This window comes from Triticum dicoccoides, chromosome 3B (assembly GCF_002162155.2).
Source record: "Triticum dicoccoides isolate Atlit2015 ecotype Zavitan chromosome 3B, WEW_v2.0, whole genome shotgun sequence".
Taxonomy (NCBI): domain Eukaryota; kingdom Viridiplantae; phylum Streptophyta; class Magnoliopsida; order Poales; family Poaceae; genus Triticum; species Triticum dicoccoides.
In genome coordinates, this window is record NC_041385.1 from 259,597,587 (window position 1) to 259,613,093 (window position 15,507).

Here is a 15,507-nt window from a genome sequence, read left to right on the forward strand (position 1 = left end):
TACGAGAATAGAGGAGAGAGGCCAAAAGGAAGGAGGCCTGCGCCCCCCCTCTGGTCCGAATTGGACAAGGGGTGCAGCGCCCTTTTCCTTTTCCCTCTCCTGCTCTTTCCTTCTCTCCTACTCCAACAAGGAAAGGAGGAGTCCTACTCACCGGGAGTAGGACTCCCCCCTTGGCGCGCCCTCCTCCTTGGCCGGCCACCTCCCCCCTTCCTCCTTTATATACGGGGTCAGGGGGGCACCCCATAGACACAACAATTGATCCCTTGGATCTCTTAGCCGTGTGCGGTGCCCCCCTCCACCATAATCCACCTCGATAATACCGTAGTGGTGCTTAGGCGAAGCCCTGCGTCGGTAGAACATCATCATCGTCACCACGCCGTCGTGCTGACGGAACTCTCCCTCAAAGGTCGGCTGGATCGGAGTTCGAGGAACGTCATCGAGCTGAACGTGTGCTGAACTCGGAGGTGCCGTGCGTTCGGTACTTGATCGGTCGGATCGTGAAGACGTACGACTACATCAACCGCTTTGTGCTAACGCTTCCGCTTTCGGTCTACGAGGGTACGTGGACAACACTCTCCCCTCTCGTTGCTATGTATCACCATGATCTTACGTGTACGTAGGAAAATTCTTGAAATCACTATGTTCCCCAACAAGAAGGCGGCTACGGATCTGCGGGCTCGGGAGGAGGAAGTGAGCGAGGGGAAAGGGAGAGGATGCTGGACGCGGCGCTCGGTAGTCGAGACCTTATCCCTTCCCTCGTCGCTACAGTAACGCGCAGGAATAAAAGGAGACGTGGCTGGTGCCCCTAGTTGGGCGCACTATCTCATCCTTTATATGCTCAATAATAAGGATTAAAGGATGAGCTAATCAAAGGGTATACCCTCATAGGTCACTTTCTTTGACTTGGAAGTGTGCCAAGTGATATGCCCAACCGCCGCCACATGTCGCATGCTGGGCGCACCTTTGAGATTTTTTCACATGTTTTTATTTTCTTTATTTTTTGGCTTTTGCTTGGTTTTGGCGATTTTTTTTCTTAGGAACTAGTGTTTTTTTCTCGGAGCACAACGGTAAAAAGGATTTGTGATTTGGACGCACGGTTCAAGAGATAAAACGTTTCCCATCTTTTATTTTAATTTTTTTTTGCTAATTCGGTTTTTCTAAGTTTGTTCATAAAATAAGTTCATCGAAACCTATAAACATGAGATCTAGTTTTGAAGATCTCGACCTGCAAAATACAACGATGAAAACGGTTTGTATTTAGACGAATGATTCAAGAGATAAAATGTTTGAATGAAACGAATCAAGGGAGAAACTCATAGTTTGCAACAACTCATCACCTGTAAGCACCAGAGAACGGAGGAGTGACATTTACATTATTTACATGGGATTTCCTTTAAGTAATGATTTCGCAGAACAAAATTTCAGAAAGCCTAATATCAATCCGTCCGAAAAAATTTATCATCAAAACGGATAAAAATATATACTTGTCATCAAAACGGATAAAAAAGATATAGTTAACCCTAGAAGTCCACCAGGCCCGACCGATAGCCCAATAGAAGAACATCGCATTCCCCTGCTCTTTCCTTTTCGAAAAGCCTTTCTCTCTAGCCTGAAACCACCCGGTTCCCTAAACCCTCCTCGGGCTCCGCGACGCCTCATCCACTGCCGTCTAAACCCCAACCCCTCCTGCCATTTCCCCCACCACAAGCAGCAACCCAGGCGAAGCCAAGCAGAAGCTAGGCGGACGCGACGCGAGCTCGCCGCCGCCGCCAATGGCGCTCCTCCTCCGTCCGTCGCCTCCCCCACCCCATCTCCGCCTTCTTCTCCGCCGCCTCCTCTCCAGCGCCCCTACCCCCTCCCGTCTGCTCCCGGTCCCCTCCCCCTCCGCTCGACACCTCTTCAGACCCAGGTGCCTCCATGTCCGCTTCATCCTTCCTTCTACGCCTCTTGGCAAGGCAGATTTCTCTCTCTGGAGCGGCCTGGATGCTGATTTGCTGGTATTTTTTGGCGCGTGTTTTTCCGTTCTAGGGTTGTGGCGGCGGCTGTCCCAGGGCGGAATGGGGTCGCAGTGAGGGCTTTCATGGCCTCCACGGCGGCATCCGATGCGATGCAGGAGAAGCGGGTGGCCGGCGAGTACACCGCAGCAAACGTCCAGGTGATTCTCTTGCACGACTTCTGTGGCTAAGGGGTTAAGTTGGACTTCGGGTGCAAGTGTTTGGAATATCCGTCTCAAATTTTATACGATGTGCGGATTATTCGGGAGTTTCAGGGAGTACATAACGGCAGGAACAGAGTTAATCAGCTCCAAGCAGCTTTGCAATCCTATACATACGTTTTCATCATGTTTTTTCCCACCAGATTGCATGGGTTTGCACACAAATGTTACATTGCAGCTAATTTGTTAGGTGGCGGTGACACTGCACCCATTCAGTTGAGACAGTGATATCGTGGAGCATTTTTGGGGTCTTTTTCAGGGTTGATAACCCACTTAAGGCATCAAGTTTTATTTTGACGTAACGGTGTTTACCTTGAATAACATAAGAATTGCATATTTAATTTTACATCATGTACAATAGTTTATACTCTTTCTTGTTTTGGTGCATAATTATGGATTTCATACTTACATCGTGATTTATGAACCTGAGCTGGGAAGGTTAAGAATATCCCCGTCTTAATTACTACAAGTAGGCTCTGTCTTCCTAATCTTCCCCTGACAATTTAGCAAATGCCATTATCAAGGCATTTAATTTTCCTAAGCCACTGTAGAATAGATAAACATTTATTATGTACTGTATATGAACTGTTAAGACACATGGTTAGTTCATCAATCTGGTTAACTTTTAGTTAATGAAATATATAAGATGTAAAGCTTGCTGACGTTTTTGTTGGAAAGAAAGAGAAAAATAACAATATGCATTCACGCACAGATTCGTTATGTGTTTCTCCAGTGTGCCACTGTTAGCTATTGTTTGTGAAGCGTGAATGAATTGTTTTTGTTGGCTTGATATTTATTTATACCAAATTTCTAATTTGCAGGTCTTAGAGGCATTGGACGGAGTTCGCAAAAGGCCTGGTATGTACATTGGCAGCACAGGACCACGTGGGTTGCATCATCTGGTAATCTCAACTGATTAAGCTTTCCTTTTTTCCATGTTATTAGGTGTTCTACTTCGTTTCTTGCCTGATCATCATTTTGTTTGGTGTATTCTAGGTTGTTGAAATATTGGATAATGCTGTGGATGAAGCTCAAGCAGGCTATGCTACTGAGATTAATGTAGTCCTTCATGATGACAATTCAGTTAGTGTAACCGACAATGGCCGTGGGGTATGCAGTTTTCCTAAACCAAGGAAGACATACTGAATGCTCAATGCTTTTACAAATATTGTGAATAATGTGACTGTTATGAATTTAGTTTCATGCTGCTATACTATTTACTGTTATTAATTTAGTAGTCCTACTTGTTGGCAAATCAAACAGAAGTTTAGCAAATGTTAATGAAGCCTTTATATCATATTCACTCGTGAGTTTTGTTTTGCTGACACACCAAGCAAAGTCATCAATGAAATAAACAAAAGAACGGCTGCATGCCAAGTCATCTGTGTAATCACACTTTCACACTGTTCTCTTTAATGTATTCAAACTCTAATTTACCTGGATTCGTAACAATGCAACTAACTGACTTCTCGTCCCAACAGGACTCCTCTTGACTACCAACTCTTAATCTTACTCCTACTGCTGGATGCTGTTGCACCGGCTAGCTTTCCTGTGCGAATATGTTTGTGGCTTATGAGTTCCTTGTCTGATTTCCCCTCGAATTGCAGTTAACTATTTCCTTGGACTATATTCTCCTGCCATTTCTTGGACTATTTCATGCCAGTGCTATCCTTTGACGATATCTTTTCCTGGGCACTCTCGGATGAACTTCCACATGCATGTTGCATATGTGACATACTATTCTGTATGCGAACAATAGTGCTTTAGCTGTGGTCCATGGAGGTCATAACACATATACAACCATTCATAGATCTAACACAATCAACCAGTCAAGTAGGACGGTGGGAAGGGTCTGATTGGCCTGTTTCTATTCGATAGCAGTTCGTTCCATCACTGCTGCTACATGTCCGACAGATGTTAGTTAGCACATGGAGAAGGTCCTAGCAGTTGTTTGCTTATAGTAGCTATGATCCGTAGGTGGTCACATCCTACTGGGATACTTCACTTGCACACCTGCCTTTATTGCCTAGTTGAGTGCACTGATTTTTTGGTAGCACTGTGTGTGTCTTTGTATTGTTATGAAAAGCTCTGCCTGTTAGAATGTCCACAAGTAATAGTAATACACAAGATCACAGGACTAGACTGAATGTTCTGTATAACCCTCGTCTTTAAACACAGTCGGTTCAACATCATAGTCTAGAAAAAGGGTTTATCTTAGAGAGTTACAGTTATGCAGTCTATGCCCAATTTGATGTAGTTCTGCTAATTGAACATCTCTGTTACCATTTTGCTTCTTAAAACTTTATGTTTCTTTCTTGAAAGTTGAGATTTACATAGCACCAGTTTTTGAGTAACCAATATGCAACCTTCTGTTCCGATTACTTTATGAATTATCTTCTCCTTTCTTAGATAAAATTACTGCTAAATACTGGATATACTGCAGATCCCTACAGATATACACCCGCAGACGAAGAAATCATGCGTGGAGACTGTCTTAACGGTATGGTTAAAGCTTTATTTGTTTGGCAGGGCTGTATATTGCAATGTCAACCATCCTGACCCAAATCCCAGTAAATTTTACTTATTTATTAAGATTATATTCTGGGAATGAAGAACTGTGACTTATGGGTACCTCTACGGTCATTTAGTTTTTAGGACAATACCATACCGGGAGGCTTGTGTGCTGTTACTATACTTGCATGCCTGTGTTTATAGAGATGCTACAATACACTTTTATTGTCATTTGCATCATATGCTTGTCCATAAGGCAACACTAAAATTTTCTTTTGGGTGGTCAACGACATGCCTAAATGTTCAACAGCTTCCATCTTCTGTCTTGTAAAGATTTTCTTTTGATTATGCAGCTAATGCATGCTGGTGGCAAATTTGGAGGCTCAACAAGTAGCTACAGCGTTGCTGGAGGGCTGCATGGTGTTGGCCTATCAGTTGTTAATGCGTTGTCAGAGGTTCTTGCTTTCACCTTTATTGAATATGAATCATAGATGCTTTAAAGAAAGAGTATCGATCGTAGATCTTCCGCGAAAATTGCAATTCTCTCTACACAAAATCACGATCCATTGGGTGGAAGTTAAATTCTATCAATGTCAAACTAATCCTCTCAAGCCTTCCATGGGTTATAATAATAAATGTGGTAGTTATGCTTTTTCATATACTATCATTCCGTGGACCAAGTCTAATAATGATTCTACCCCCAGAGTCCAGACAAAACACAATCAGTAAATTTCACAGATATGCTCTTTAGAGATCTCAATTAGGGCTTGTCTGGGTAGGGTGAAATCACTCCCAGGAATTTAAACCTTAATGAGATTTTTTGTGAGCACATGGGATCACCATGCAAAATGAACTCTTTGAGGGCAATGATGCCTGTATTTGCTTGGTACATTAGTATATATGCCAATAAATCTGTCCAGGACGAGCAAGCTCCATTCTTAATGATGATGCATGTTGGAATAGGAGAGAAGTGGCAGTTTGATCCACAATGCAGTCAGAGGGTCGAATAAAAGCACAGCCACCATGCCATACCATGTATGGTTCTAGTCGAAAAACATCACCAACATGGCGAACTTGTTGCTCCAGGGAGGGGTCAGCAACCATTTGACGTTTGGCGACGACACACATGGAAGACAAGGGGTTGATGTGCGCTGCACCAAGACAATTGTGCTTGTGGCGGCAGCAACTGGGTGGTGAAGCTTTCACCTTGTCGCTGTTTAAGCTCCACCACCCTGCCCTTGCAGTTTCAACTCTCCCCTTCAAGCCATTCTTCATCGAATTAGGCCGACCACATCTTTCCAGATTTGCGTCAATGTATCTGGATGTTGACCTGCTGTGACCGGACAATGACTCTTTCTCTAGAAACGCAAGTGCATAGCGGACGTTTAAGGCGTGCTGATAATGTCAAGAGAGGTCGGGGTAGGTCAAACTTGACATGGGAGGAGTCCGTAAAGAGATATCTGAAGTACTGGAATATCACTAAAGATTTGACCATGGACAGGGGTGCGTGGAAGTTAGCTGTCCACGTGCCAGAGCTGACTTGGTTTTGATATCTTATGAGTTTCAACTCTAGCCTACCGCAACTTGTTTGGGACTGAAAGGCTTTGTTGTTGTTGTTGTTGTTGTTGTTTTTGTTCAAATTAGCTTGTTCGTGAAAAGGAGCGGTGTACATACATAGTAACGTAGTTGCTTGATTACCATGAAATAAAATTAGAATAGCAGTACGAAATACCTATATTTCAGTTTAAGAATAGGATGAGAGCCTGAACCATGACCATAGAAATCTCTATCACAGTGATAACGTGTTTTGGATATACTACTTGTACATATTTCTGCAATTGATGTGCAATTAATTGTCATTTTCACGATATTACTATGTCAGGCACTAGAAGTTACAGTTTGCCGTGATGGGAAGGAATATCGACAACACTATTCTCGTGGAAAACCACTTACAACGCTAAGTAGTACCACACTGCCTGATGAATCAAGTCGTCAAGGTTCATGTATCAGATTTTGGCCTGACAAAGAAAGTATGCATCTATTTTTCCCGAAAAGTTTTCTGATCTAAGCATTACTAATTATGTTATGTTGTGTTGCCGGAATGCTCAGTTTTTTTTCTTTGATGTAGTATTTACAACCGCAATTGAGTTTGACTTCAGCACGATCTCTAGTCGCATCCGGGAACTTGCATTTTTAAATCCTGAGGTATGATAGTCCTTCAACTAGAAACATTGATCTGTTCTGTAGTTGGTTGTTAGTTCCAGAGATTGCACATGATTATGATTATTTCCTTCGCTTGTTTATTACCTGACTGATTAATGAATACTGATTGCTCTGTCAGGCTAACATACCTTTGTTATCAGATTATTGGAGTAAGTTAGTGTGTCAGCAAGAATAGAAAGAAGCTTCTATTGATATTTTATTCATTAATAAGGATATGATTCACTTCTGATTTTTATTCAGTCAAGGCACTCATACTATATATTACTCCCTTCGTCCCAAAATGCAAGATCATTTTTGGCAGTATGATACATTTTGGGACGGAGGGAGTATGGGCCTTCTGTGCTAAGGAAGCATTCTGCCTCATAAAATCATTTGTTGGAGACATGAGGATATACTTTGTGAAGACAGCATCAGCTAATTGTGGATATCAATGTTGCTGTTCCACTACTGCTGGTGATACCCCAAACAACAGAGAGAAAAAATGAAAGATTTGTTCCAATGGGAATTTTGAGTTATATTTTGACCAACTGCTCAAACCAAATGCTTTTTGCACACCTTGGTGCATATTATGTTTACAATTCTCTCTACATATCTTACATGCATTAAAGTGCATTCAAATTTTTGTTCGTTTTACTTGTATCATTGGTTGATTTTCAGCTAGATCCTTATGTGTCCTTTTCAAATTGCAATTGGGTAGCTTGGTTTCGTATGTCATTATTTATGCCCGTTATTATTAGCTTTTTATTTTTTTTTGCTTTGCATGCACAATTTCCGTGTGATATTTGTTATGCTTAAAGGTAGACCTTTGGTTGATTTCTCATGTTCTGTACTTCTCTCAATGCCAGCTGACAATAACACTGACAAAGGAAGAACAGGATGCACAGGTTCAACACAATGAATACTGTTATGCTGGTGGCCTGGTTGAATATGTTGCCTGGTTGAATACTGACAAGGTTTGTCTCCCACAGCATCTAGAGCTATATGTTTCATGCTGTCTCAGTTTGTCTAGGGTTTCCAGATATACAAAGTCATGCATATATGCTATTTCATTTACTCTAGCCACATTACTGCCTACAGTTTGCAGTTGGCCTAGCTAATCTTTCCTGAGTGACTTATGAAAAATAAGGGCCAGATTTATTCCTTTCTCTTGCTATTAACAGGTAACTAAAAAAGCAATATGTGAACCTACTAACCTGCTTTACATAACACTGACTCTGACAGCCATTTATTAACTCTACTCCTTGTCCCATCCAATATTATGTTGCTCAGCTTGCTCCTGTCCTGTTGCTAATTTAGAAACTATGCTATATATCGGGCTCCTTGTCCCATCCAAAATTGAGCGTACGCCTACGCTGAGCGGAGGCCTACTGCTTCGCTTTTGGGGTAAGCGTTGAAAAAAGCGTTCAGACGCCTAGCGTTAGACACAGGAGAGCAAGGTGAGAGAAACAGAGGAGAGCAAGGCGAACTTGCACTGCCAGATGTGGCGCTTTCTTCCCTGACCTCACCACCCATCTTCTTCCCTGACCTAGCGCCGCTGGATCTCAAGCTCCCCTTCCCTGCCTCGCCGCCAGTCCTTCCCCCTCTTCCCCGATATCGGGCTCCTCCTCTTCTAGGCTGGAGCCTGGTGGCTTCTCTTCCCCGACCTCGCAGCTGTCAGCTTTCTTCCCCTTCCCTGACCTCTAGCTCCTCCCCGTCTCTCCTTCCCAACATGTTTGCGATTTTAGGCTTAATACATGCTTTACATGCTCTGAAAATTGTTTTTTGGGTGCCCCTGTTCCTGCCTGTACGACGTCCATGCAGAACGCTTAAGCGTGCCTAGACGCGGTTTTAGCTGTCGTTGCACTAAGTGGAAGCACAATATGCTCGCTCAGCGCCTACCGATTAAAAAAACCTTGTCTATAGTTTGTGAAAGAACTGTAGTGGGTTGAATTAGACCAGTTGTGCATAGACTGAACTGATGTGTGCCTTCTCTTACTGGAGTTTTAGAAAATAAACGGTCTACATTTTTCGTGGTTAGTTTCTCCTATCACACACTTTTCTTTGATATTCCTCTGAAGAGACTGGCATCACCTGATCCCGCCCACAGTAAGGCCAGTAGAGTGCATGTGCATATAACAAGCTGCAAATTATATTGATATATCCATAATGACCCTAACACTATTACTTTGTGTATGATTATTTTCCCAGAAACCCCTCCACGACCCAATAGCATTCAGAAAGGAATTGGATGGAATAATTGTTGATGTCTCCCTGCAATGGTAAAGTATATTTCCTCGGCTTGAATTTTGCTAAGAAAGGAAAAATAACATGGAAAGTTAAAAACCACCATTGTGTTAGGCACCGAACTTGCTTATATATTCCATGTTCTGTGTAGCAAATAATTGTGGTTTATCTGATTGAAGATACCGATAATTTGTTCTCTTTTCTAGTTTATACACGTGATTCTTATTTCTAAGTTTCTGATACTGTGTTCTATACTACTAGAGGTTCTAAACTGAATGTCGTATCTTCCTGAAATTTGCCACCAAAATCTGGATTACATCAGTATCATTTTGGATTTATATTTGACCGAGTGTTAATTACAGTTATTCGAACTTATCTTTCATAATTTGAACTTATCTTTCATAATTCATCAGATGTGCTTAAAGATGGCTTAAAGTATGATGTTTTTAACTTCCTGTTACCTTGCAAGTTCCTAATTTCCCCTGCTAGACTGGTGCGTTGATTTATAAACTTTGTCGAGTTCGTCAAATTTTATTAAACCCTACAACTATGCTGCACGTGCCAATTCCATTTGAATTCCTAACCACTGATTGTCTTTCAACTATTTTCTTTACCATATTTGTATTCTTAAAGTGAATCAGTTTGATCTTGTAGATAAGAAATATTAATGAAATGGACCCCAAATTTCTCTCCTGTATTTATGCAGTGATGAAGATGAATTCTTCCTGTACGTTATTTCCTAATTGTATGATCACAGTGATCAACATATACAGTTTTAGTATTGTTCAGTACATACGTATACATCATATTTCAAACACTGAGGAATATCTTAGTCTACCGCAATGTATACCATAGCTTGCCTGATAGCCTGCTATAACCGTGATAGCTTTTCCTCCTCTTGGCATGATGGTTCACATGCTGTGATCTACAATCTTGATTAAGCCATTTAGCATTATAGATGAAATACTGTAAACCTTTCTTTGTTGGAGGGGCGATGTGTAGCTCACTGGCTCTGTATATTAACTAATATCGCTGTAGTCATCATGCATATATTTGAGACTGATGAGCATGAACATGTTGCCTACCTTTCCCCATCAATTTGAGCTTTAGGTGAACTTGTTGGTCCCTGCAACTCAATAAGGTATCAGAGTCACGATTTCTGAAGTTTGAGACCTGGTTATCACAATTAGAAAAAATGCAAGTTTTCATACCTCTTTTGATCACGGAGTATTCGCTTGGAGGCCAAATTCGTCACAACTTGCCTAGGAAAGTTAGGCAGGCTAGACATGGTGTTTGGTTCACTATCACAACTATTGCTAGTCACACATCTAATTGGCACATTTGTCAGACTATTTTATTTGCTAAGGGCATATTTAGCCCACAAGTGGTTCCATTTTTTTGCTAAGGGCATATTTAGCCTCACTTGTGGTTCCATTTTTTTGGCCCACAAGTTATGGAAGTTAGCCAAAAAAGTTTCGCATGCTTAGGACATATTTAGTTCACAGGTACACATTGCCGTAGGTGTGGCAGCTGCTTGTTTCATTTTGCCGCAGATGTGGCACACCACACTTTTTCAGCAGCCTGTTAGGCTCATATCTTTTCCAAACTTGCCAAAGCTGTGGTGACCAACCTTTTGTAGAATGCCACGATTGAGCAAGAAAAGTCTGGCAAAGTTTTGGCTATCAACCCAACATGCCCTTGGCCTTTCTGTGGCTTCGACAACAGTACTGCGGGATTGACAGAACTAGACCTGAGAGCTAGTGCTGGAGTTATGTTTTGGTGAACATCAAAGAAAAAACTTGCTCTTCTTCCATAAAAAATTCTTCTAAAAATGCCGAACCCAATCGTTGCATAAAAGTTCGTACCCTCTGTAAACTAATAATATAAGAGCGTTTAGAACACTAAAATAGTGATCTAAACACTCTTATATTAGTTTACAGAGGGAGTACATATTGTCTTTCACAATTAGCTTGAGCTTTTGGGTGTACTAGTAAGCTAAATATTTACCTGTGATGTTCTTCACTGATGCAATCAATTAGTGTGCACTGTGCAGCACCAGCTCTGACCTTTAGCCAAAGGAAAGAAATGATGCTGACCATTTAGAAATAACAGCCGTAAGGGTTTCTCTTTCCTTCCCTTGTAGGCTATATGGCATTATTCCTGGCACGTAGCAAAAGCTATTTGGAATTTTTAACACAACATTTCATGGTCAATTTTGAAGCTTTTGTCACATTTCATTTGCTCTGTCCTCTAGAGAAGAATTGTATGCCTTTCTGAAACAATCGATTGTCATGATTTACAGGTGCTCTGATTCCTACTCTGATACAGTGCTAGGATATGCCAACAGTATCCGTACTATCGATGGTGGTACTCATATTGAGGGGCTGAAAACTTCCCTGACAAGAACAATTAATAGCTTTGCAAAGAAGTCGAAGATTATGAAGGTTATAATTGATAGCACATACTGTATATTTTTGTTCTTCCCTGGTATTCACAACTCTAGCCTTCTGACTTAAAACCGTTCTGTTAAAGTTTGTTTGATAAGGACCGTAGTAACAGCTGTATATTAGTATATACTCCCTCCTTTCCGGTTTTACAGGGCTCATCTCAAAAATTTCGTTTTTCCGTTTTATAAGTCACAATTCTACTACTTACCATCACATGTTTGGATTTCGAGGTGCATTAAATCATCCAATGCAAGTATCAGGAGAAAACTCACAATGCATGTAGAAGTTCGTGGACATTTTGTGGTCATGTATGCATGCGTTGTAATTAATACATCGATAAACATAACTTTTTGAGAAAAACGAGTGTCCTAATTAAGTACTTATCCAAACTACAAAATTATTCCACCACTCACCATCTACCTTGGTTGAAGAGATTTTGAAATTGAGCCCTATAAACCGGAAAGGAGGGAGTATATATTTTTTCAGTCTACACTTTGGGTGCTTACTTATTTGTTCCATTGAATCTGTAATTTGTTGAGGCATTTTTCTAAACAAATGATGGTTTTTGCAGGATAAAGATATTAGCTTGAGTGGGGAGCATGTAAGAGAAGGAATGACATGCATTATTTCAGTGAAGGTCCCTAATCCAGAGTTTGAAGGGCAGACAAAGGTAACTTGAGGAACTAGTTACCGTGTATGTGCAATGCACGTGTTGACATTGAACAGGAAAATCTATTTTTACATCTACACTAATTTGTCTTGTTTTTGTCTTTCTTTGGACTGAGAAAACTGTTGACGTGAAAAAACCATAAACAAAAACTGTACACTAAGGTGACACTACAAAACAATGGGCGCACTTGTTCATATAAAAAGCTATGAAAAGAAAAATAACTACAAGATAACTAACGGGATAACTCGAAGGAGTTTCATCTTAGCTCATCTGTTTAATGCCATTGAATGATTTATCAAGGCCCTGAACAACAACGTTTCTCTTTGCATCACAAAAGCACAATGAAAACATTTTCAATAATTGATCCAGCATATAGGGCTTGTTTAGTTTTAGCCCCAACTAGCCCAGCCAAATTTTTGGCATGACCAAAATAAGGGCATGAACAATATTTTGGTAAGCTATTGTTGTTTGGATTATAGCCACTATTTCTGCCTAAAAGTTGGTAAAATGGTAGGCCTTTGTTTGGTTTGCAACCTGCAACCTGGGTCTTATAGTATTTGTTTTAATTTCCATTCAGTTACAAGATTTGTGTACAAACTTAATTAACCGCAAAGTGCCAAGACAAAAGTAGTATTTTGCCCACACATCACCATGCACACCAATTTAATTTGAGATCAAGATAGAAGCTGGAGATCCACCTGCTATTATTCAAGTAGGATGTTCATGTCAAAACAAAAAAAAAAACAAGTAGGATGCTACAGGAGCTTGAGGGGTAGCTGACCAATTGTTTGCGTTTGAGAGGATGGGGAAAGGGAAGTGATGTGGTGGGTCTCACTGGGTAAAGAGCATGTGAGCCAGAGCATATTTTTTGGCGAAGGTTTTCTACACCTTCAGCACAACGCCAATATTTTGGCGCAGAACACACGGGCGCGCCTTTGGCAGGTCGGACGAGCCAAACATTTGACATGTATCCAAACAGCAGGCAACTCTTAAGGGCTAGCCAATATTGTGGTATGGTCAGTTTTGGTTGAACAGACCCATATATCCGGTGCTACCATTGTAACATTATATGTACAAAGATAGTGTTTCTTTACAGTGATGATAACTATGCCTTTAGTGACGTCTTTCAACGTGAGGCCTTTGACTGACATTGTACCCTGCACAAGAATTTTTCCAGACATATCTTGTAGTTTGCATGCACTTAGATATCATCATCCTTTAAGAAGAGGATCACACATCATGTCTAAATCAGTAAAATATCGGGGAAAACCTGGTACCCCTATTCCGATCTCATATACTGCCCGAAATTCCAGTCAAGATGCTACAAACAATTGGTTATTCAAGATGTCCTTGCTGCAGGAAACCAAGGATCAGGTTAAAAATGTATCTTCCTCAGGAATTAGTTATCCTCAAACATACTTAGTTTCTCAATTATGTTATGAAGCAGAGCTCGTGGCCTTGCCAACGCATTTTACCACAGGTGAATTACCTTGCCAACACATTTTACCACAGGTGAATTACATGTATGTCGATCTAAAATAAATGACTGTTCTAGATACAGTTGTACAAAATTTCTTAGTGACAAAAACTACTATTTGGGATTTTTTTTTGCATAAACAACCATCACCAACCTAACCTAGAGGTCATAACCTAGTGGCTCAAGAGGTTCCCTGCCTGGATAGAATGGAGATTGATTTCCTTTAGGTCTTCTAATGTGAGTTCATCTTAGAACCTCAATTGTTGCAAGATTAAAGCCTAAAAGGAACAAAAAAGAAACCAGAGCAATTAGTTCAAATTTTAGCTGAATAGGCAAAATAAGGAACTAGCTAGAAGTGAGATAAGGACTATTTTATGTACTTAATGTGAAGTGTAGCCAGTTGTCCCCTGAAAATTTCAGTAGGGAACATGATAGGGCAAGTAAAGTCATTGGCTAAAAATTAGTAGGTTCCCAAGCTAACATGAATGATAGTTGTGGGCAAGTTGACATTGCATGTATATTTGCAAATCATGCTTAACTGGTATAACTTTTTGGAAAAACTGAGTGCATACAAAAATAAGTAGAAGTGTTAGCATGCCATTCTACCTCTACAACACATTTTGAATATCCTGCAACTACCACTGCCTAGACCGCAAAGGCGTTGCCAAATTCCTTCTAGGGGACTAACCGTTATTTGTCCGTATTGGCAAATCCGCAAAACATATTCATTGAAATTGTAATAATAATGTGCTAACCAACCAATTTTAACTGCATAGATTTAGTAGTTACTGCACCATAATTTTTTAACAAATGAAGTTAGCTGTATATAGTAGTAGGTTCTTTAACTAATCAATCACTGAGACACACCAAACATTCAATAGACAATAGGTTATTTAACTTGTAGAGAGGATCGAATCAATTTTGTTCTCGTTTTGAGGTTACAACTGAACAATTAAAGTCTTGCAGGGTTAGAGGGCTCAAATCAATCTTTTGCTAATCAATAAAGCAACAAAATATGAGTCTAAACCAGAATATGGTTTAAACAATCTGAACCAAAATAAGGATCGTCAACAAAGCACCTCCTTCCATGCATATTTAAGATAGGCAACAAACTCATGATTCAGTTATGATGGATTTTGGAAATACCATCATTTGTTGTTGATTTTTGACGAGTTTGGAACACACTAGTAAAGGCGTATGTGCAATGCACGTTGAAATTTGGTAGAGCATTAATTGCCTGTTGATGGTTGATATTTGGTAGAATATTAATTGCACGATGATATTAGGTAGGATATCAATTGCATGTTAATTATGTGATTTGCACTGATATTGATATTTGGTACGATATTAACTGCATGCTAAACATGTTGAGCGCTCGCCATCGGAGCAATCTAGATCGTTGGATTGACATGTTTTGATGGCCAAGATTAGTTGGATCTGCCCCTTTGGGTCGTTTTATATTTTGGAAAACATATATGGTTTTTTTATTTCCAAAAGTATCTCCTTAAGAATTCAAATATTTAACAAATTTATTTCTTATGTGTTTCGAAACTGAAGTATTATCCAGTAGATTTCATAGTTTCGTATCCTGAAATCAAATTCCGAATACGCATATATGAATTTTTTGGAATAACATTTTCTTTTTTTAAAGACAGCTCATACTATATGAGATAAGCATATACCTGATATCAAATTAACAGCAACACCAAGTTCAGACACCAATGTACCATGCTATGCCCTT

General features: G+C 40.4%; 1 protein-coding gene across 1 annotated transcript in view; it reads left to right on the forward strand.

Moving 5' to 3' along the window:
• The first annotated feature begins 1,654 nt into the window (after positions 1-1,654).
• LOC119275824 (DNA gyrase subunit B, chloroplastic/mitochondrial) overlaps positions 1,655-15,507 on the forward strand; it is a 17,519-nt gene continuing 3,666 nt past the window's right edge. Inside the window, exons 1-12 of the mRNA XM_037556747.1 lie at positions 1,655-1,909; positions 2,029-2,155; positions 3,037-3,117; positions 3,212-3,325; positions 4,659-4,715; positions 5,080-5,181; positions 6,609-6,756; positions 6,855-6,931; positions 7,795-7,902; positions 9,137-9,207; positions 11,475-11,616; positions 12,191-12,289. Of these exons, the coding sequence (XP_037412644.1) occupies positions 1,773-1,909; positions 2,029-2,155; positions 3,037-3,117; positions 3,212-3,325; positions 4,659-4,715; positions 5,080-5,181; positions 6,609-6,756; positions 6,855-6,931; positions 7,795-7,902; positions 9,137-9,207; positions 11,475-11,616; positions 12,191-12,289 (1,263 nt within the window). The 5' untranslated portion in view covers positions 1,655-1,772. The remainder of the gene's footprint in view (positions 1,910-2,028; positions 2,156-3,036; positions 3,118-3,211; positions 3,326-4,658; positions 4,716-5,079; positions 5,182-6,608; positions 6,757-6,854; positions 6,932-7,794; positions 7,903-9,136; positions 9,208-11,474; positions 11,617-12,190; positions 12,290-15,507) is intronic.